The sequence below is a fragment of the Dipodomys spectabilis genome, unplaced genomic scaffold, assembly GCF_019054845.1.
Source record: "Dipodomys spectabilis isolate Male_0828 unplaced genomic scaffold, ASM1905484v1 ptg000073l, whole genome shotgun sequence".
In the NCBI taxonomy this organism is placed as follows: domain Eukaryota; kingdom Metazoa; phylum Chordata; class Mammalia; order Rodentia; family Heteromyidae; genus Dipodomys; species Dipodomys spectabilis.
Genome location: NW_024870750.1, coordinates 5,506,273 through 5,529,058, shown reverse-complemented (window position 1 = coordinate 5,529,058; position 22,786 = coordinate 5,506,273). Strand labels below are relative to the sequence as shown.

Here is a 22,786-nt window from a genome sequence, read left to right as displayed (position 1 = left end):
GCAGGGCAAAATATCAAGTGGAATAATCTCACAGTTTTGGTATTAGTGACTGAGGCTAGTAACATTAACTTGAAAGCTAACAATCAATTTTGTATCTAAGGTTAACTCACTGATTTCTTTAAAAATAGAATATTAGCTGGACATCAGAGGCTCATGCCTACAATCCTAGCTACTTAAAAGGCTGAGATCGGCAATGGTTGAAGGCCAACCTGGGCAGGAAAGTCTGTAAGACTCTTATTTCCAATTACTCACCAAAAAGCTGTTAGTGGATCTGTGGCTCCAGTGGTAGAATGCTAGCTTAAGCAAAGAGAGCACCCAGACCTTGAGTTCAAGCCCAGGATCAGCACACAAAAATATTAATATATGTAACATTAAAAAAAAAACTTATGCTCTGAGCAAGACACTGTTAACAAATAAAAAGGCAAGACATAGATAGAGAAAATATTTGCCAGACATCTATCTCACAAAGGACAGGCATCAAAGCTCAACAAGAAAACAATCCAATGTAAGAATGGGCAAGAGCAGCGCGCGCCAGTCCCACGGATCTGCCTCTCCACTCACCGCCTCTGACCCTGATCTCCTCCAGGACCAACCATGCCGTGTTTGTCTGTGGTTACCTCTGTATCCACGACCAGCCATGACCTCCCAGATTCGTCAGAATTACTCCGCCGAGGTGGAGGCTGCCTTCAACCGCCTGGTCAGCTCGCCTCTGCGGGCTCCTACACCGACCTCTCCCGGGGTCACGATGTCGATGGCGTCCCCATGTGGCTGGGGACGGCCTGGGCCACTTCTTTGGCGAGTTGGCAGAGGAGAAGCGTGAGGGCGCCCAGCGCCTCCTGAAGATGCAGAACCAGGATGTGCAGAGACCTTCTCAGGATGAGGGGGGTAAAACCGTGGAAGCCATGGAAGCCGCCCTGGCCCTGGAGAAGAGCCTGAACCAAGCCCTTGTGGATCTTCATGCCTTGGATTCTGCTCGCACAGACCCCCATCTGTGACTTCCTAGAGAACCACTTCCTGCATGAAAGGTGAAGCTCATCAAGAAGATGATGAGCTTCTTAACCAACCTTCGCAGGCTGGGGGCGGCCCCTCAGGCCCAGCTGGGCAGGTATCTTTTCCAAGCCTCACCCTCAAACACGACTAGAAAACCCCAGAGTCCAGCAGCCTTTGAGGGCCATCTCTGCCTCGCCTGACATCAGGGTTTCGGCCTGAGCTTTTGCCACTGGGAAACTTCCTAACTAACCATCCTGGAGCCCTTCCCAAGGCTTGGACCAAATGAAAACAAAGCTTTTTCAAATCGTTTAAGTAGGGATACAGGTGGACCCATTGCAACAATGAGATGTACAAGTCGTTATGTCGAAAATGAACTTTACAACTTTGGTGTGTGTGGGAGTAGGATTGGGGGGGGAAGGGGGGGATGGGATGGTAAGGGGAAACAAAGGAGGAGGCTACAATGCTTGATAAGAAATGTACTCATTATCTTGCCCCTGTAATTGTAACCCCTCTGTACAGTATTTTCACAATAAAAAAAAGAAAGAAAACAAATTAAGAAAAGGAAAAAAAAAAGAAAATAAAGCTTTTGCAACAACAACAAAAAAAATAGGCAAGCTGGGTGTCAGTGGCTCATATCTGTTATTATAGCTACTCAGGAGGCTGAGATCTGAGAATTTGGTTCAAAGCTAGATGGGGCAAGCAAATTTGAAAGACTGTTATCTTCCATTCATGAGTGAGAAACTGGAAGTGGAGGTGTGGCTCAAGTGGTAGAGTGCTAGCTGTGAGTGAAAAAGCAAGTGAGAGAGTGAGGCTTTGAGTTTAAGCCCCAATATTGTCAAGTATGAACTTACCCTTTCTAACACACAAACACACACACACACATCCAAAAAAAGAAAAGGCCAGAGCTAGACACCTCATCAAAGAAAGTATACAGAGGTCAAATAAACATATGAGAAGATGCTCAAAATCATGTCACTAGGGAATCACAAAACAATGACATACACTATACACCAACTAAAAAGGTAAAAATTCAAAGCGCTGATAACATCAAATGTAGGTGAGGATGATAAACATACTCTCACCTTGCACTAGCGCAATTGTGCTCCTGGGTACTTACATCCAAAAACTGGATACATGCCCACATAAAATCCTCCACACAAATATTTATAGCAGCTATACTTGTAATTGCCTAAATTTGGAAGTGATCAAAAACTCTTTGTAAGCAAACTGTCATCCACTCATCCATACAATGGAATATTAATCAGTGATAAAAAGAAAGGAGCTAACAAGCCATACACACACACACAAAGACATAGAAGGTATGTAATTGTATATTGATAAATCAGCCAGCTTGAAAAGCACACATGCTTCTATATAATCCCAATGACATGACATTTTAGAAAAGGCAAAACCAAGGAGACAGGATAAGATCAATGATTACCAAAACTGAACTGAGCACTCCATAAATGTAAACTACAAACTTAATAATGGTGTCTCAAAAGGGGGATCATTGAGTGTAACCAATGTACCATACTAACACAAGATGTGACTAAAAAGTGAAAGTATAACTGTTTGGGGGACAAGTAGGTATATGCCATTCTCTATACCTTTTGCTCAATATTTCTGGAAACACAAAACTAGTAAAAAATTACGTCTAGAGCTGGGAATGTGGTACAGTGCTTACCTAACATGCATGAAGCCCTGGGTTTGATTCTAGTACCCATAAATGGAAAAAGTGGGAAGTGACGCTGTGGCTCAAGTGGTATAGTGCTAGCCTTGAGCAAAAGAAGCTCAGGGGCAGTGTCCAGGCTCTGAGTTTAAGCCCCAGGACTGGCAAAATAATAATAATAATAATGTTTACAAATCTGGACACTGGTGGCTTATGCGTATACTCCTGGCTACTCAGGAGGTTGAAATTTGGAGGGTCAAGGTTTGAAGCCAGTCTGAGGAAAAAAACTCATGAGATTCCATTTCCAAAGTCACCAAAAATCAGGCTGGAAATGTTTCAAGTGGTCAAGCACCAGCCAGGCAAGCAAGCTGAAAAAAAGTGTGAGGCCTTGAGTTCAAGTAAATAAAGAATGTTAATTCTGAAAAGTCCCAATTAAACAAAAGATTGACTCAATATATTTAAGTGCACTTTCAGTGTTTATTTTTATTGAAACTACTATATGCCTGCTTTCTCCTGACATTTTGTTCTGCTTTTCTGTTAACAATTTTCATAAAAATGTATTTTTCATCTAATGTGCCTCTCAGAATCACTTCTTGCAGATGGAGGTAAATTACTCTTCATAATACAAAAAATATTTCCTTTATTTATTAACCCAATCAAAAATGATAAGTGCTAAACTAAAATTTCCAACCAAAATTCCACAGATGAGCAAAATGAAAGCCTATGGAAATAAAAAAAGATAAAGAATATTTAGGAGTATGTTTTTATATGTTTGTCTTGAACAATAATATATTTTACATATATATAATTTTTTTTCTTGTCAGTCGTCGAGCTTGAACTCTGAGCCTGGGTGCTGTCCCTCAGCTCTTCAGCTCAAGGCTAGCACTCTACCACTTGAGCCATAGTGCCACTTCTAGTTTTCTGGTGGTTAATTGGAGATAAGAGTCTCAAAGACTTTCCTGCCTGAGCTGGCTTTCAACCGTGATCCTCAGATCTCAGCTTCTGGAGTAGCTAGGATTACAGGCATGAACCACTGTGCCCAACTTATATTTTATCTTTAAACTACAGATTTTTTGACATATTATTTCTTAAAATGGACATCTTTTTTTTTTTTTTTTGGGGGGGGGGGTCCGGTTGTGGAGCCTGAACACTGGGCCTGGATGCTGTCCCTCAGCTCTTCAGCTCAAGGCTAGCGCTCTACCTCTTGAGCCACAGCACCACTTCCGGCTTTTTTCTTTTTTGCTTATGTGGTGCTGAGGAATCGAACCCAGGGCCTCAAGCATGCAAGGCAAGTGCTCTACCACTGAGCCACCTTCCCAGCCCTAAAATGGACATCTTTTAAAAAAGCAGTATAAAATAACCTACCCCAAGCTTTTTCCATGAGAGAAAATCTTCTCTGCTAAGTTTAAGATAAAATAGTCCTGGGAATACGAAAATCAAACAAGTTGATGTAGTGGCACCTATAAGTTGGAGGGAAAAAAAAGGGAGAAACTGTTGCATTTAGATGTCAGGCAGATAACACTCTTCATTCTTGTAGTATGAGGACTTCTTTTTCTTTCTTTCTTTTTTTTTGACTTCTTTTTCTTTAAAATGGAAAACTTGATAAGCATTAGTGACTCTGTAATCTTAGCTACCCAGAAAACTGCTGAGGACCACAGTTCAAAACCAGTTGAAGCAGGAAAGTCCATGAGACACTTATCTCCAACTAACCACAAAAAGCTGTAAGTGGAGCTGTGGTAGTTAGCCTTGTGTAAAAAAGCTAAGAGACAGTACCCAGGCCCTGACTTCAAATTCCAGAACTGGCACACACACACACAAAAAGAAAGAAACTTACCAACAACACCAAATACATTTCTAATGTCAGGAACATATATTGCAAGTAAAATGATGGTAATATTAAGGGCTAGAGTGACCAAAGAATGGCGAATCCAAGAAAATGGAGAATTGGAGAAAAGCAGCATCATTAAAGCTTTTCTGGCCTGTGTAAGAGAAAAAGAGACAGATTCAGACAGAGGAGGCCAGCTTTCACTCAGATAAACACATACATGGTAGTCATGACATTCCTGCTCCCAAATCATTTGTTTCTGAAATACAGCCTCAACAATTAGTATAAAGTGTGCATACACATAAACTGAGTGTTTACACACATCAATCTTTCAATAGAAGTGTCATAAAAATCATATTGCTTAAATTCTACAAAAACTTTTTTACAGGCAATATTTTTAGGTTGCATAATTTAAGAATTTACCAACAATCACACTATGTGATGAAATTTCAAAGCATCATTTTCATTAAATCCAAAAGAAAAACAAATGTTTAAAATAGAAGAAATCATGCCATGGGAAATGTCATTTACAATTTTATTTTCTGTGATCTGTTTTACAGTATCTTAATATGGAAACCAGTTCATTCCACTCCAGCTGCTGGGGCAGGGAGTAGGCTGTTCTATCACACAGGGCTTTACCCAGCCTGCAGTGCTTTTGACTCTGAGTCCAGAAAGCCCAATCTTTGAAAAACTCACTGTTAAAGAGATTCAAGACACAAATATAGAAGGACTTAGTCCCAAAGCTTCTAGGCACAAGGAGGAGCAAAAAGTCCTGAAGGCCCAATTCTTAAAATAAAAATCACTGTTAAAGAGGTTCAAGACACCCATGTAGAAGGATTTATTCCCAAAGCCTCTATTATCATTTTCTCAGAAATTCTTAAAATTCTTACATATTGCAACTAGATGCAGATCAAAGACCTGTTCTTCCCCTTAAATGAAAGTCTCGAAAAAATACAGGATTTCACTAAGATTAAACTAGCATGTCTTTGTGAAAAATAAATCTGCAATAAACCAGTAGGAGCTGATTTTTGCTGACTTCACTTTTTTGTCTTCATGCATATTCTTTTGAAGACAGAACAGAAAGGGGGGGGCAATTCCCCAAACGTTAGAAGAACTCTAGTCTCTAAATTGGAAACAATGCTGCGGGAGGCATAAATCTAAACTAAATATCAGAAAGCACAAATTAGCTTAGTGGTTCACTGTTCCGCTTGTGCTTTCATGGGGCCATATGCAAGGATGAGGTCTTTGATCAATTACTTGACAAATGAATAAGATACACAAGCCTAGATGTAATTCAAAGGTTTGTAGTCTGCAAAGAATTAGTGTGCCATGTTAGGGAGCCACGACACTAAGCACCAAAACCTTTACACGTACTTACAGGGAAATGGATTAGAGGGACTGTCAAAAGCACAGCAAACAGCATGCATAACTTCACAGTCATGACTGCAGCATCATGAGGCAAGTATTTACCATAACCTTGTAGTAACTCTGATTCCACTTTGTCTGTAAATAAAAAAAAACAATAATACAGATCACATATAAACTTAAGATGTCAATAGTAGCAAAATTATTTTGTTATACCAGATTTAGATTTAGATTTCCATTACCAATGTCTCCCACCTTCCATTCTATGAAACACAAAGACATTAGTTAAAATGTACGATGTTTTGCAAAAATAATGCAGCAGTTACTTACACATATTTGGATCAACTTCAGTTACGATAGGGGAAGAAACTTAAAATATACTATAGCTAAACTATATATAGCATGCTATAGTATATTCTAAGGCAACCTGTAATTAAGTTTAGTAAAATTTTCCCAAATGCTTTTCCAACACCATCACTGCAATTCTTTTTTTTTTAATTGTGAAAATATCATACAGAGGGATTACAATTACATGAGCAAGGTAATGAGTACATTTCTTATCAAGCATTGTTGTCTCCCCCTTTGTTCCCCTTACCATGCCTTCCCATCTCTACCCTCCCGCCCTCCCTTCACCCTCCCCTCCCACTGCAATTCTTATTATAATGTTTTCAAACCAAAGAAGAGAGTTCAATGGTAGTCATGCAATTAGATTTGAAGCTCAGGCTGTGAAGCCCCTTTTACCTTGGGTCACAAAGGGTGCCTGGTCTATAGGACCCACAGCCGCCTAAACTACGTGTAATATACACACCAACCCCAGCTCCTCTGGTCAACCATTCCTTAGTAATGCCTCCCACCTTTCATAATTTGTGCCTAGTAATTGGGGGTAACCTGGCAAAGCTCTAGCTTCTTTGGGTCAATAAACCTTTGCTTTCAAGGACCTTAAGTTTAAAGGGAAAAGAAGACAAATATATACAGACTGAACAGAAAATGTATACACACAAAACCACACAGAAGTGTTCTAAACAAAGAGCTACGGCATTTCTAAATCGAGACCACAAAACAATGTTCAAATCCCATTCCTAACTAATAACATCCCCGAGTCTCTGTTCTTGCATCTTTAGAATGGGGACACTAATACACTGACCTAGAGTCACGGAGGACATGAAGTGAGTCAGTATATTCATGCTGACATTCAAAAGCTGGACGAGACATTCTCTAGAAGTTTGAACTGACAAAGCAGAAGCCCTGACGTAACAGCCATGTGCACTGTCCTGTAAGGACAGCAGGGGCTGTAACATCACATGTGGAGGGCTCAAAGAGCATGGTGGTGAGTGGCAGGTGGTGCAATGAGGCCTTCATCCTGCAGCTCTGCTGAGGGTTTATGGGACACAATAAAGACACAGGGAGAAGAGTGTACAACTCAAAGGAAACTACCAGAACATGAAGAGTTAGGCTACTGTCATCATCATCACTGAAATATGAGAGTCTTCTAGATCAGTGATCACGGACATGAGAGAGAAAAGAATTCTTGAAAGACCTAGGGACATAATTTACTGAATGTTAGTTAGACCAATGGACTAAGAAGGCTAGAAAGAGTCAGGAAATCTGCACTGTATTTCTAAATCTGTGAGATACTTATATCTTTGGAGAAATATGGCAAATGATTTGATTTTCATTTTCTGAATCATAAAATGAGCTATTAAACCTCTAAACAATTTTGTAAGTTTTAAGATGGTTATTATATACCATTTGGGCAGTAGCCTGGTTTACCATATTTCCTTTTTTTTTTAAACTACATAATGTTTTAGCATCTGTAATAAGAGTTGATGCTATAAATTCTATGTACATACTTATCAGCCCCTGGAATCTGACAAAAATTAGAAATTAACTAGCACTTGAGAACTCTGGATAAAAGGATCCTACACAGCTGCAGAAATCTAAAGAACTACACTTATTACAAATTCAAAATATATGTCACATGTCTACTTTATAGTCTCCCAGGATGAAAACCTTTCTTCCAAGTCTGTCATTCTGTGTTCCTAGCTGAGCCTTAACATATGTAAAGGATAGAGAAGAGCCTGCTCCTCTGTATTCAGATAAGTCTCTACAAATCTCAGAGAACCTGAAGGTGATCTCTGCCAGTCATATATGCCACCAAAGTCAAGAGGCTTCCAGTTTAACACACCAATACAGTGAGGTTTATAAGGATTATCACAGTAGCAGAAATGACAGTGGATTTGTATGCAGGGAACCTGTCATTCACCCAGTGACAGGTCATCCTACCTCTCTGTACTACAATAGAACAACTAAACAATGAACTGAACACTTTAACTTCAGGCCAGTCCTTTTGATAAGATCTTGATTAGCAATTTCTTTCCATAAGACAGAGAGCACTTGTTATCCCAATAGAGATATATAACCAAAGACTTTTCTTGGTAATTATAAACATAAAAAAGAGCCACTGTGGAGAGATCTTCTGACTTTGGAGAAAGAATGGCTTTTCTAGCATTCTGCTGGTATCTATCATGTATATATTATCTTCCTATCTACTGTGTGAATTCTGGGAGCTGGGGTTTCCTCCACCAAAAAACACACTGTGAAGAAGAGATTAAGTCAGAAAAAATATTAATAGTTTTACTTGATAACCAGGTAAATTCCTATCTAGGTAACATTTTTGTACATGTGTGCCGGTCATGGGGCTTGAACTCTTGGATACTGTACCTGAGCTTTATTGCTCAAGGCACTCTACCACTTAAGCCACAGCTCTACTTCTGGTTTATTTTGGTACTTAATTGGAGAGTCTCATGGACTTTCCTGCCTGGGCTGGCTTTGAATCCCGATTCTCAGATCTCAGCCTCCTGAATAGCGAGGATTACATGTGTGAGCCACCAGTGCTCAGCTTCAAGGAAACATTTTACATGATAAAAAAAAAAATTAAATTTGTGTTTCAGTAACAATAACAGATGGGCAGATAACCCTGAAACTTAAGTGAGCCAAGTTTACTCCAAAATTCATTTTAACAAAAACTTAGCAAAGAAGGACTACGTGGCTCTATAGTGTAAGCTCTGAGGAGGCAGCACAGAAACAAAGGCTGTGGGTTTGAAGAGACACAATGGGATTCAGACCTCAACTCCATTACTCATTATCTGCAGTGCTCAACGACTCAACCCAAAGGACCCTTTCACACACTTTACAGAACGGAGAGGAGAGAGGCAATGAGTGTAAAGTACTTACAGGCTAGTTCAAGAAACCTATCACCTACCTCACTCTTCTACCTCCCTTGCCATTTAGGCTTTGTCACAATTTAACACAGTTCCAAAGTACCTAATGATTCACAGACTCCTGGAAGTATTTCTCAGTCATCTTGGAATACTGATAGAATACGGATAAGCTGGTGGAATTTTTCCAAGACAGTTCTAATTACCCATAGAAAGGAGAAGGTCAGCAATTTTGGACTTTCTTTCAATGTTGCTGATCACTAAATATAGTGCAGACTAAGTACCCTTAATTTGAAAATCCAAAATCTGAAATGATCTAAAATCCAAAATTCTTTGAGCATAAATGTCTACATAAATATTCTAAAAACTCCACAATTTCAATCACTACTGGCTCCAAGAAGTTCAGCTAAGTGGTAAGCAGTCTATTTGTGTCAGGTGATCATTTTAATTTAAGCACTATGTATGTCATAGCATACACCTATTATTCCAGTTACTCAAAAGGCAGAAATCAGTGGGATCAAGGTTTGTGACCAGCCCAGGCTAAAAGGTTAATGAAAATCTACCTCAGCTAATAACCTGGACATAGAGGTACATGCCTATAATCCAAACTATACATGAAGTATAGGTAGAGGACTCTGGACTTAGTCTGAGAAAAAGAAATGAGAAAAAGAAAAAGCATGAGACCCTATCTGAATAACCAGAAGCAAAATGGGCTGAAAATATGGCTCAAATTGTGGAGTATTTCCTAGCAAGTGTGAGGTCCTGGGTTTAAACTGCCAAAAACTCTGTGTATGTGTGTGTGTGTAAAACACACACATATAAATATATATATATATGTATATATATATACATATATATATTAGACTTATGGGATGGCCATGGTTACTGCTGATTCCAATATTTTAAATTATCCTAGACATTTTAAGTTTTATGATTTTCCTGAAGTTCTTGTCCAAAGAAAAAAAAGGGCAAAATAAAGAGAATTTTACTTTTATGAATTTAAATACATTCTAAAGAATACTTACTTTCATGAATTTAAATGTGCTTGTAAGAATATTTAGGAAGTCCTGGTGCATCATAGGCTGCACATTTGCAGAGTTCTGTGATGATGAAGTCTGAGGTGCATACCTGATATGCAAGTGTACCAGTAAAGTCCTGTGAAAGTCCTTTTCTTTCTCAACTTGTTTTTTTTTTTTACTTAAGATAATTTATTCTTCCAGCACCCAAACTTCTAAACTACAATGTAATGTATTATGTACAATTAAAAAATTAGCTGGGCACCGGTGGCTCATACCTATAATCCTAGCTACTCAGGAGGCTAAGATCTGAGAATCACGGTTCAAAGCCAGCCCGGGCAGGAAAGTCTGTGAAACTCTTATCTCCACTAAACCACTAGAAAACCAGAAGTGGCGCTGTGGCTCAAGCGGTAGAGTGCTCACCTTGAGCTGAAGAGCTGAGGGACAGCATCCAAGCCCAGAGTTCAAGCCCCATGATGGACCAAAAATAATAATAATAATAAAGTCATTGTTTTTAGAAAGACATCAATATCTGTAAGCCTCAACTTTTACTTGGATGTTTAAGAAAATTTCACATGAAGTCATTAATGTTAACTACCTTTCTAAGACAAAGAATTGATTGTTTAAGGCCCTAGAGTTAGCTACTGCAGTGCTTCACTATCATCTGGGACCTGATCAAATTAACATAGGCACATGAGAGATTATCTATCATTTATTTTATCATCTATAATCAAAGAACATACTCACCATAAAAAGTAAGGTATCCAAAGAGTGCAGATACAAAGTAAATGAGAAAACTTAAAGCAATTGCTGTATTAGTTACACTCTGCATTCTCTTCTTTGAGGGGCTAAAAGACAAAAAACAGCAAAGGCAGAATCCGTCATTTGAATTATATCTCAAGAAATAAGTATCTTCTGAATCAAGAGAGTGGCTCCTTCAGTCATTCAAGACCTAATCTACGGCTGGGAAGGTGGCTCAGTGGTAGAGTGCTTGCCTTGCATACATGAGGCCCCAGGTTCAATTCCTCAGCACCACACAAGCAGAAAAAGCCGGAAGTGGTGCTGTAGCTCAAGTGGTAGAGTGCTAGCCTTGTGCTGAAGAGCTGAGGGACAGCGCCCAGGCCCAGAGTTCAGGCCCCACAACAGACAAAAAAAAAAGACCCAATCTAATAGCCTCATGTTTTTATTTGTTTTTTTTTTTTTTCCACCATTCCTGAGAGTTGAACTCAGAGCCTAGACACTTTCCATGAGTTTCTTTTGCTAAAGGCTAGTGCTCTACCACTTGAGCCACAGCTCCACTTCTGGCTTTTTGGTAATTTAGTAGAGGTAAGAGACTCATAGATTTCTGCCTGGGCTGGCTTTGAATTGTGGTCCTCAGATCTCAGCCTGCTGAGTAGCTAGGATTACAGGCGTAAACCACCAGCACCTGGTGAGACCCTAGAATTTAAAATGTAAAAATTGTCAGGTGCTGGTGGCTTATACCTATAATCCTAGAAACTCAGGAGGCTGAGATTTGAGAATAGAGGTTCAAAGCCAGCCCAGGCAGGAAAGTCACTGAGATTCTTACCCAATTAACAATCTAAAAACCAAAAGTGGAGCTGTGGCTCAAGAGATAGAACACTAGCCTTGAGCAAAAAAGCTCTCAGTGATAGTACCCAGGCTCTGAGTTTAAGCCTTACAATGGACAAAAACAAAACAAAACAAAAAACATTAAAATTAGTGCATAGAGTACTCAGGAAATATTCTTAACTTGAACAGAATTAACTCTTGGTTGTTTTGTTTCACTTTAAAAAAATACTTTGAATCTAGTGATGAAAATAAAAGTTTCATAAATGAGAATGGCATTCGATCTGAAATCCGTAAAGGCAAAAAGACCCACTTTAAGACATTAGAAATATTCAGATTTTATAGTACCTTTGAAGTTCACAGTATATGGGCAATATTGAAGTATGGCAGAGAAATGAAAAAGCCATGGTTGGTAGCGCAAAAGCACTCTGAAAAACATTAAAAATGATCATTATTAAAAGCATTTTATTGAAACCACTATTTCACTTGGCATCTAAGTTCTTAAAAAATAAAAAGAGTCATAATAAAAGAGTCATCTCTTTGTAAGATTTTTTTTCCTTTTCTTTAGGTAACGGTAAAAAAGGATTTTAATAAAAATATATTATCCTAGGATAGAGAGCAATTCAGATATGAAATTGATAACAACAAATACTACATATTATCTTAAAACCAAAAGGCCAGGTAATGATGAGATTTTTTTTTTCTCTAAAGAGAGATATGCCTATCTACACATTATAGTCACAGGCAAACACATTAGTTGACAGGTGGCTTGCCTATACTAACTAGAATATTTTAAAACTGGCTTTTCATACCACATCACTTTACTATAATGATCACCTACCCCAAAAGAAAGTTATATTAAGATAAAAATAATATTTGGGCAAGATAAAAGTAAACATTTTTAGCAATGTTCTTACTGCAATTCTCAATTCTTTTTAATATATGGACAATCTGAATACATCTTGTTACCCTAAGCAGCAGAAATTTTCACTATGTTTGAAACTTCTTAATCAACTCAATGCAAGTTAACACTAACAATCCTACTCCTGTCTCTGAGCTGCCAGCAAATAGCCTTTGCAAATGAACACCACTGAATTTAGACCTCATGCAAAACATAAGCCTAAGCTTCGTTTTGTTTTTATTATTAATATACTTAATAAGAGCTAGAGGAAACTATAAAGCCAAAATTTCACCATGTAAATGAAAACACTGTCTTAAACAAATAGATGGTGATTTATTGTCTTTTTTCTGCTCTAAAAGTATTTCCCTTAACTAGCTTTGGCTCTTCAGCAAAAGAAGTTCCAGATGAAGACCTATCTTGGGATATAGTACTGAGACTCCTCAAATATCTGAGGGGGGCTAAGAGGAAGGAAGCTATAGTGTTTCCTGAAGTTGCATTAGGGATATCCGAATTTAATTCACAAATTCTCTGTTTTATATATTGCTCAATTTCCTGGCTTGTCAATTATCCTACCTAGATCTTTAAGCTCATAGGAGGTCTTTACTGTGGAAAAGATGTAGTAACCTCACTTATGGGGCCAAAGAGACATTTCTTATTTTAAAACTAGGGATAAAAAGGAAAAGTCTTCAGGGAAGAGTAACTCCACTAACATTCTATGCTAATAGAGTTGGACATGAATGGAAGGGATTCCAGCATCCCCCAACCTACAAACAGCATTCCAAAAGAACTAGAGTGTGAAGGAAGAAACTTGCAGACACAGGGAAGACTGCATGCAGAGCAGTTCCTGTCTCCACTAGGGCTGATGCTCAGTGACTCTTATAGCTATTTCCAGTGTCTGACTGCTCTTGGACGGAAGACAAGGAGACTTAATTCAGGTCTCAGCTGCAAGCATCTGAAGTTTCAACATCAGAATATTTGTCAGAAGATAAACTGGCAGTATTCAAATCAAATGACAAGGCTGTCGAGCTACAGACCAAAGTCTTACTCACAGGGGAGGAGTTTTTGATGTAATTGGCTATTTAGCTTTACAAGTCCAGAGAGCAACAGGAAGTCTGTAGCCACAGAGGACCTTATTGGCCAGACCAGACATTCGGTAAATCTGTTCTTTTAGGCAGTGGCCCACTTAAAACAGGCTCTATTTAAAGGCATGCCAAAAAAAAAAAAAAAAAAAGGTGGCTGTTTCATAATGGGCCACCCTGTGTTAAATAATATTATTCTTCTGGTAGGCAATCCTATACTTAGCACTTTCATGAAAATTAATTAGGTACAGGTACAAAGACCTAAGAGACCCTGTTACACGAATCTCTTAAAACTTGAAATGCAAAAAATCAACCAAAAGTATCTGTTAATAACTTACACACCTCTTTGGAGAAATGAAAGAGCTTTGGTTTACAATCATCTGTAGCATTTGAAATCTGTTTAAGAGTATTGAGGGGAAAAAGAGAAACCAACAGCTATTAAAAGTTAGAATACAGCAACAAAAATGATGAATTTATTACTACTAGGCTTTCAAATAATTTTATTTCAAAACAAAGCCCCCATATATAATGTACTTTTTCATTAATTATTTCATTAATTTAAAAAATCATTTGACTTTTAAAAAATGTCCAACTTTTTTTATGCAAAAAAGAAATTCAAACTTAAAACTATTACCTGGAAGAATTCTTCTGCATAGTTTAAGGTCAAAGGACAAGGGATGGACCACTTTTTAATTATTATCTGCAAGAATGAATACAGCCAGTATTCAAATTATTTCTAATAAAAATGATAAGAAATTGATTTTAAATAGGTCAGCATTATTTTAATTAACCTAAAACTATGCCAAATAAGATGCTAACCGATGATCCTTTTGTGTTGTTGTTTTGTTTTTGATGTTTGTGCTGATCCTGATATAATTTTTTTCCCAGTAAGGAGGGGATCATTTAACACAGTCATGAGGGAAGCAGTTGACAAGACAGAGCTTTCCATCTGTTTAGTGGGAATCTCCTCTTAAAACAGCAAGGGTGTTTGTATCAACTTTCAAATTCCAACAGTATCATAGTATTTGTTTTTGAAAGTGCAGTACAAAAAAGAAACATATTTCAGTGACAACTGTAGAAAACATGATTACTTGTGTCAGTTGCAGATACAGAAATATTAAAAGCAGTTTTTGGAAAAAGCCACAGGCAGACATAAGTAGAGACTGTGTAAAGGGTGACAACCTCATAGATTTCTGATGAATAAGTACTTTCCCCTTCTTGCTCTTTTTAGATTTGTATTCTTTTTGATGAGTTGAAAGAAAATTGGCTAGAATAAAAGCACATAGCTAGGGAACTCCAGCTGGTAAAAATAAATTTTAAAAAAATTAAGAGAAATCCTTAGGGATGCTGTTTCCCAGAAATAATCATTGAAAATGTTTCAGGATTTTGCTTTTAATTGTGGTCATCCTGTTCCTAGGCCTATAGTGGTGACTGTGTCAACATTACCATTGTGGCCATGTTTCAAGCACATAATTACTCTGTAAATGTTTGCTCCAGGCTAAATCCCAGCATACAGAGGGGCGAAGGAGAATAAAGGAAGTATTTGTCTTTTGCCAGAGACCAGTAAGTAAATACTATTTCTATTCTTATTTGCTATTTATCTTGTTTTGGATTGCAGTGAACTGAACCAAAATTTTATACGACAACAAAACACATCTAAAGAAAGCATAAAATTTTAGGATTAAGTTAATGAATAAAGTAACATGTCATTGTTAATTTAAAATTTCATCAAGAAAAAGTATTTTTAGGATAAATGGGAAAGCTGCCTTGACATTTCTAGGTAAATATATATATATATGTATATATATGTATATATATATATATACTCTCTATGATATATATAGAGTATATGATATATCATAGAGTATATATGTATATATGATATATATACATATATGTATTATATATATGAGTATATATTTATATATACTCTCTATAATATATATGTAATCTCAAAGATCAACTTACTAAAATGGAAGAACAAAATCAAAAGTAGTAATCTCTTTTTTTTTCCCTGAAAGGTTATCAAATGAAAGAGGAGGATGAGATAAAAAAAGATGTAGAAGCAAGCCACTGTTGGTCTCTCTTTTCTTCCCTGTAGACACTGCTCCAAATTCCTCACATTTGATCACTACTGTCTATGGTGCTGTTTCTAGCAACAGCCAATTATTGAGCACTTACTGTGTACTACTTGAGATTAATAAGATTGGGATAGATGGAGAAAGAATAATGTAAAGGGGAAGTGGCGCTGTAGCTCAAGTGGTAGAGCGCTTGCCTTGAGCTGAAGAGCTGAGGGACAGCGCCCAGGCCCAGAGTTCAAGCCCCACGACCGACAAAAAAAAAAAAAAAAGAATAATGTAAAGGGTATCAAGATGCATTGTACTCATAAATTGTCATGTTGAATTGAATCCCCTTTGTATGACTATTATTAAATTAAGAAAGAAGTGAAAAAACAATAAAAAAATAGATACCTTGATAAGCTCTACATGTGGGTCACCTCATTTATTTTTACCAGCTGTTACTCTAAGCTTTCAAAACAAAATGTTTTCAAATGATTCCAAAATACAATTCAGTCATTTTTTTATTAACTAGAAAAATTTATCAACAGCCTTTAAAAAATATTAATATCAGTTCATTAATTCAGTTACTACTGATAATTTCTGTGCAATTATTCATCCCAATTCCACATCTGCATTGTGGAAGGGGAGTGACTAGAGATGATTCCTATAAAGCAGAAGCACACAACAGGAGTGGGAAAAAACATAACTGACAACCCCCGCCACCCACTTTCCCCCCCCCCCAAAAAAAAAGACAAAATTCTGGAGGTTAAAACACAAAGACCAAAAACTAGGATTAAGGGCTGGGAAGGTGGCTCAGTGGTAGTGCTTGCCTCCCATGCCTGAGGCCCTGGGTTCCATTCCTCAGCACCACATAAGCAGAAAAGGCCAGAAGTGGTGCTGTGACTCAAGTGGTAGGGCGCTAGCCTAGAGCTGAAGAGCTAAGGGACAGCAAATAAAACAAAACAAAAACTAGGATTAAGGGCTGGGAAGGTGGCTCAGTGGTAGAGCGCTTGCCTTGCATGCCAGAGGCCCTGGGTTCGAGTCCTCAGCACCACATAAGCAAAAAGGAAAAAAGACGGAAGTGGTGCTGTGGCTCAAGTGGTAGAGCGCTAGCCTTGAGCTGAAGAGCTGAGGGACAGTGCCCAGGCCCAGAGTTCAGGCCCACAACTGGACCCAAAAAAAAAAAAAAAAAAAACTAGGATTAAGTACTGCAAATACTTAAGTAGCCCAAAGGCCCAAAATGTGGCCTCCTCTGTTTCAAGTCCTTCCCAGTCTTCAAGACTCAGCTCAAGTTTTACTTCCTTAGTGATCCTTTTCTCTGCTCAACTCCTGACTCTTATTCTCTGTAGGTACTTCCATCCTGTTATGCTTAGGAACTTTTGTTATTCTATTTTCACATAGGCATACAAAGCACTTGGATTATACTCCCCCACCCCCCTATAAACATTTAAGATAACTTGGAGAGGTAGGTATCTTATGCTAATTTTTAATGAAAACAAGGATCAGATAGAAGTTTTTATTTGTAATGTTTGAACAGTATAATTAAGGAAATAATTATTTTCTGGATTAATTTTTAAAAATATACTGTTATATAGAATTACAAACATGAATTGACAAAAATAATCAAGTAAAACACCACTTCAAAAATGTGGGTTAATATGTGCAGACACTGTTGTAGATACCCAAATGTAACAGAGAATCTATACTATATTTGTCAACAAAAGCATTAAAAGGTGGGGAATGTTTTTCATTGTCTCATGGTAAACCGAATTTAAACTAGGCTCACAGGTAAAATTCTGAGCAGAGAGTTTGTAAAACATTACAATAAATGAAGAATAAGGGGACTTTTTCCATATGACCACAACAGTAGAAATTTGTATTGAATTAAAGAATGTTTGCCATGATAGAAAGCTACAGTAGACATATCATATCAGTACATTTCACTTGCTTCAAGCTATTGACTATGAAAATGAAATTTCTTCTACCTAGCAATGGGTTACTAATTACCATTAAGGAAAACTTCAATATTTATCTACAGTAGTTCTTTTTAACATTCATTCGCATATGGAGGACACTTCTAACCAAGTAGGTATCTCTCAACAATCAACATATAATGAGAATATTTGCTGTTTTTCTCTGATATAAAGTGTAAAAAGTGTATGTTTACTTCATTATTTGCAAGATGTGCATCAGACAATTTGAGAGAGAGATGATTTTAATGTTGGTAAATACAACAAATGATTTAATGTAAACATAGTTAAATATTTTTCAGTTTTAAAAGCATTCTCTAAAATATACAAATACTTCAGTTCAGTAAAATCAGGGTCATTTCCACTTGGTTTGGGTAATTTAAACGTTTTTTATTCCTGTGTTTCAATTGCAGTTAGCAATATACCCTTGGGATTGTTTTGACAGCTTTGAAATCTGGCTCTATATCATGGCTTAACTACTGCCATATTGACTTGGTCTGAAGTATAGCATTTTTCCTTCATTTATCAATAACTAAGGAGAGTTTAAACAAGCCCACGAAAAGGCTACTTGGATAAGTAGATTCTTGGCAAGCTAAAAAGATTTCATCCTAATCCTATTTAAGGTTTAACATTTAGATATTGGCTATGAAATAAATTGCTATGCAAAGAAAAAAAAAGATTTAAAAATTTTCATACAAAGATTCTATCTATAGGATGTTACAACTTGCTCTCAAGGATTGAAAAGTTATAAACTCAAGGTTTCTATTATCTTATTATTCTATAAATACCAAAATAAATTTTACTGTCTGTTATTTTTCTGTTGCAATAAAAATAAGACAATTTAAGAAAAAAAATGTACCATACATGTGAATGAAAGTACTTATTCCCACTGCTGTTTTTATGAGAATTTTTTATGCTGAGTAATCAAAGCAGACAGGACAAAATTAGCAAATACCCATTTTCTCAGATCTCATCAAAGGCCAAGTCTCAGAAACTTTTATTTTATTAATGGAGTAAAGTTTCAAAATTAAGATGAATAGTATCAAGTTGATTTTATAGACTTAAGCCTTACTGACTCTTTATACAATGTGTACAGAAAATGATAGACCTACAAAAATGATCCTACTAAAAAATAATTTTATTCTACCTACAGCTTTGACAACACTTGTGTGTTACCTTTAACTACAAGAGGTGCTATATTTGACATGCGACTCTGAACTTCTTCAAAATAATGAAGAAATAATTTTGCTAGCAAAACTACTTTTTTGTGGAAAAAAGGTGCTTATAATAACATGAGGAAATAAAAATAGACTACCCTTCCCAACATAAAGCAGAGTTAAAAAGTCATTAACACGAGCCCAATTTTAGTGAAAAACAATGCTTTATACTGTAAACTTACCACAAGAGCAAAGAACACCATAAAGAAAAATGATAAACTACTTGTGTAGCCAAGAAAGCCTGTAAAATAACAGTAAAATAAAAAGCAATTTATAAGGAAAGTGATCCTAACTTACAACTAAAGCTTTACATTTTGGGCATGTTTTCTATTACAGTGCTTGGTATCTGGGGCTTAGGGCTCAGAATAACAACATTCCAGCTATCTGTCACAGATCATTTATGTAGCTCTGTACAGCAGAATTGGAACTGGCTTACCACTAATGGTACACTGTAAGGGAAAGCTGCTCTTTAATGTTCCGCTGTAAAGATTTTATTTTAGTGGAGCAGACAAAATACTACTGCAAACCAAGTAATAGGTTAACTAGGCAGGGCTGAAGGCTCAACAACCTAAAATAAAGCCAAGTTTTAAATTATTCACAACCACCACCTTTCTGCTAAAAATGTGGTACTATGAAATTTAAAAGCCTTTTAATATTTCTCTCCCTCCTGTGTTTTCACTCTTTCTCTTCTACAAAGACTTACCTATTTTAGGAAGAAGTGCAAGAGGGAACACAATGCCAACACAAATGATTATTAATAGTTTCTGCCCATCAAGATACCAAGACCTATTAGGAAAAAAAGTTTCATTTAGTCACAAGATTTGTATATATTCTTCCATAAATCCCAATCATTACAATCACACACTTGAAAAGGCCTAGTATCTTTTGTTATTATTATTATTATTATTGGTGATACTATTATTTTTATTAGTGAATTCATATTTAGGAACTGTATCATAATAATGTGGTCACATGCCTGTAATATTAGCATTGGGGAGGTTAAGGCAGGGAGATTGTGAGTTCAAGGCCAGGCTGGGCTACATGGAGAGTTTCAGAGCCAGAATGGGCTCTTTGTCCTAAGTAAACACACCCAAAAACAATGAGCTGCCATTTTCCAACAACTAAAAAATGAGGTGTTCAGAATACTAGTGAAGGTATAAACTATAAAAATTACTTTTATGGAAAGCAATATGGCAATAGATATTGGGAGCCTTTAAAATAACTAAACCTTTTAACACTTATAAGACTATTTTAAAAATAAGAAAACAATCAACAGGAAGAACAACTATTTTTGTAAAAAGGTATTTATTGAAATCATTTAAAATACTGAAAATTGAAAACAAGCATCTAAAACTATGATAATAAAATACAATATAATGAATATTAAGTAAATATCAGATATATGTATATACATAAGATTTTTGAGAAAAATATAGATGCATTGAAAATGGAAAGGAACTATAATGTATTGATAGCCATTATCCTTAGTTTGTAAAATTAGATATTCTTGATAGTTCTCCATACTTCCCTAAGTTTTGAGTAAAAGGCAAAATAATTTACCAGCTATAAACATTAAAATTTTCATACAAAGACATTAGAGGAAGGGCAATGTGAGAGGTAATTATGCATATATAGATATATAAAAATCCCATAAAGAAGTCTATTAGTTTGTTCAATATATGCTTAAAAAAGTGAAAAAAGAAAAGATTTTAGAATATTGAATGAAAAAGATGTTACCAGTACATTTATATCTTTGTTCATTTTTTTAAATAAAGAAACCCTACCACAGAGTGAAATAGATGTACATTTTTTTAAAGACATAAAGATATACTTAAAATACTAAGAGTAGATATTTCTTTACTTTCTTTTTTCCCTTTCTCTCTTTTTTGTGAAGGGTGGCACTTGGTTGGAACTCAGGGCTGTTCATGCTTGCTAGGCAGATACTCTACTGCATGACCCATACTTCTAGCCTCAGAAGCATATATTCCTATGTGGTAGCAATATGAGCAATTTCTATATTCTTGGTGCAAATATATGACTTTATTTCAATACAAAATATTCAATGTGCAAACACTGAAGTTCTACACTTTGTACAGAAAAAGGATTTTGTTTTTTTGCACCAGTCCTGAGGCTTGAATTCAGGGCTTAGGTACTGTCCCTGAGCTTCTTTTGCTCAAGGCTAGCACTCTACCACTTGAGCCATAGTGCCACTTCTGGCTTTTCTGTTTAGGTGGTACTGAGGAATCGAACCTAGGGCTTCACGCATGCTAGGCAAGCACTCTACCACCAAGCCACATGCCCAGCCCTTGTTTTTTGTTTACTGGTCCTGGAGCTTGAACTCAGGGCCTGAGTGCTGTCCCTAAACCATTTTGCATTTTACCACTTGAACTCCAATGCCACTTTGGGCTTTTCTGAGGAGTGTATTGGAGAGAAAAGTCTCATGGACTTTTCTGCCCGGGCTGGCTTTGAACCTCAATTCTCAGATCTCAGCCTCCTGAGTAGTTACACTTACAGGCATGAGCCACCTGTAACTGGCTCAGAAAAAATTAAAGATAATTCTTCAATAACTAATAGATTTGTATGCAAAAGACAAAGAAATACATTGAATAACTACATGTGAAGAAAATTCCAATCCTTGCTGCTAGTTTAAGAAATGATAAATTTTAATTAAAAATTTTTAAAAATAAAATAACTTCAGAATAAATATTAAGACTCTAAGCACTGGTGACTCATGCTTATAATCCTAGCTACTCAGGAAGTTAAGATCTGTGGACAGTGGTTCAAAGCCAGCCTGAGCAGGAAAGTCCATGAGACTCTTGTTTACAATTAACTAGCAAAAGGCCAGAAGTGGGGTTACAGCTTAAGTAGTAGAGTGCCAGCTTTCAACAAAAAAGATCAGGTCCTGAGTTCAAGCCCAAGACTACCCCAACGATGTGGTATAATTGGCCCTTCACACATTGCTAGTGATTTTGTCAGTACTTTCTTCTCAAAAAACAATGATAATATATAGACAGCAATAAAAATGTAGTGACAACCTAGTCTAAGAAAATCATCTAAGACAGAAAAAAATTCTATTTGCAATAAAGTTATTGAGTACAACATTATTCTAATGTTAATAAGGCAAGGAAAAAAACCTATATACCTAACAACAGAAAATATTTAGATTGATAATTTCATACTCAGTGGAATGTTATAAAGCTTTTTAAAAAGTCAATATAGTAAAGTAGAAAATGTATAATGGTGTAAATGCAAAACATGATTATTAACTATATTTTTAAAGCAGTTTAAGAAAAATTCAGATAAAAAAACCACTAAGTTAAAATGGTATTATGCATACTTTGTCCTTGGTTTCTTTTCTAAATTTTCTGTATGTATAAGTCATAATTACACTAGTGCATAATATACATATGCACATAACACAGCAATTAAATTCACACTAGAATGGAAGTTTGTAGCATAAAAGACCAACAAGAATTACTGCCACCCACCCCTCTTGCAGGTCCTGTGCTTGAACTCAGGGCCTAGGTACTATCTGAGTTTTTTGTTCAAGGTTAGCATTCTATCACTTGAACCACAGTTCCATTTCTGGCTCTTTCACTACTTTATTGAAGATAACTCTTACAGACTTTCCTGCCCAGGCTGGCTCCAAATCACAATCCTTAGATCTCAGCCTCCTGAGTAACCTAGTGGCTCTGGCAACCAGCAAGAATTACTTTAAGAAAAACTTTTTTTTTTTTTTGCTTTGTTTTGTGCCTTTCCTGGGACTTGAATTCAGGGCCTGGGTGTTGTCCCTGAGTTTATCTTACTAAAGGCTAGCACTCTACCACTTGAGCCACAGCTCCACTTTGGGCTGTTTTGGGGTTTTCTGGTTGCTAGTTGGAGATGCATCTCGTGCATTTTTCTGCCCAGT

At 36.7% G+C, this 22,786-nt stretch overlaps 1 protein-coding gene and 1 pseudogene across 1 annotated transcript in view; one reads left to right on the top strand and one right to left on the bottom strand.

The window, feature by feature from the left end:
• Positions 1-607: 607 nt before the first annotated feature.
• On the top strand, positions 608-1,245 carry LOC122110053 (annotated as a pseudogene).
• Positions 1,246-3,116: 1,871 nt separating this feature from the next.
• Positions 3,117-22,786, bottom strand: part of Slc38a6 (solute carrier family 38 member 6) — a 64,594-nt gene continuing 44,924 nt past the window's right edge. The window contains exons 7-16 of the mRNA XM_042682596.1: positions 19,580-19,662; positions 19,059-19,117; positions 14,264-14,329; positions 13,972-14,025; positions 11,998-12,077; positions 10,831-10,931; positions 5,863-5,987; positions 4,494-4,638; positions 4,025-4,119; positions 3,117-3,380 (exon numbers count right to left, since the gene is read on the bottom strand). Coding sequence (XP_042538530.1) covers positions 3,300-3,380; positions 4,025-4,119; positions 4,494-4,638; positions 5,863-5,987; positions 10,831-10,931; positions 11,998-12,077; positions 13,972-14,025; positions 14,264-14,329; positions 19,059-19,117; positions 19,580-19,662 — 889 coding nt within the window. The 3' untranslated portion in view covers positions 3,117-3,299. The remainder of the gene's footprint in view (positions 3,381-4,024; positions 4,120-4,493; positions 4,639-5,862; positions 5,988-10,830; positions 10,932-11,997; positions 12,078-13,971; positions 14,026-14,263; positions 14,330-19,058; positions 19,118-19,579; positions 19,663-22,786) is intronic.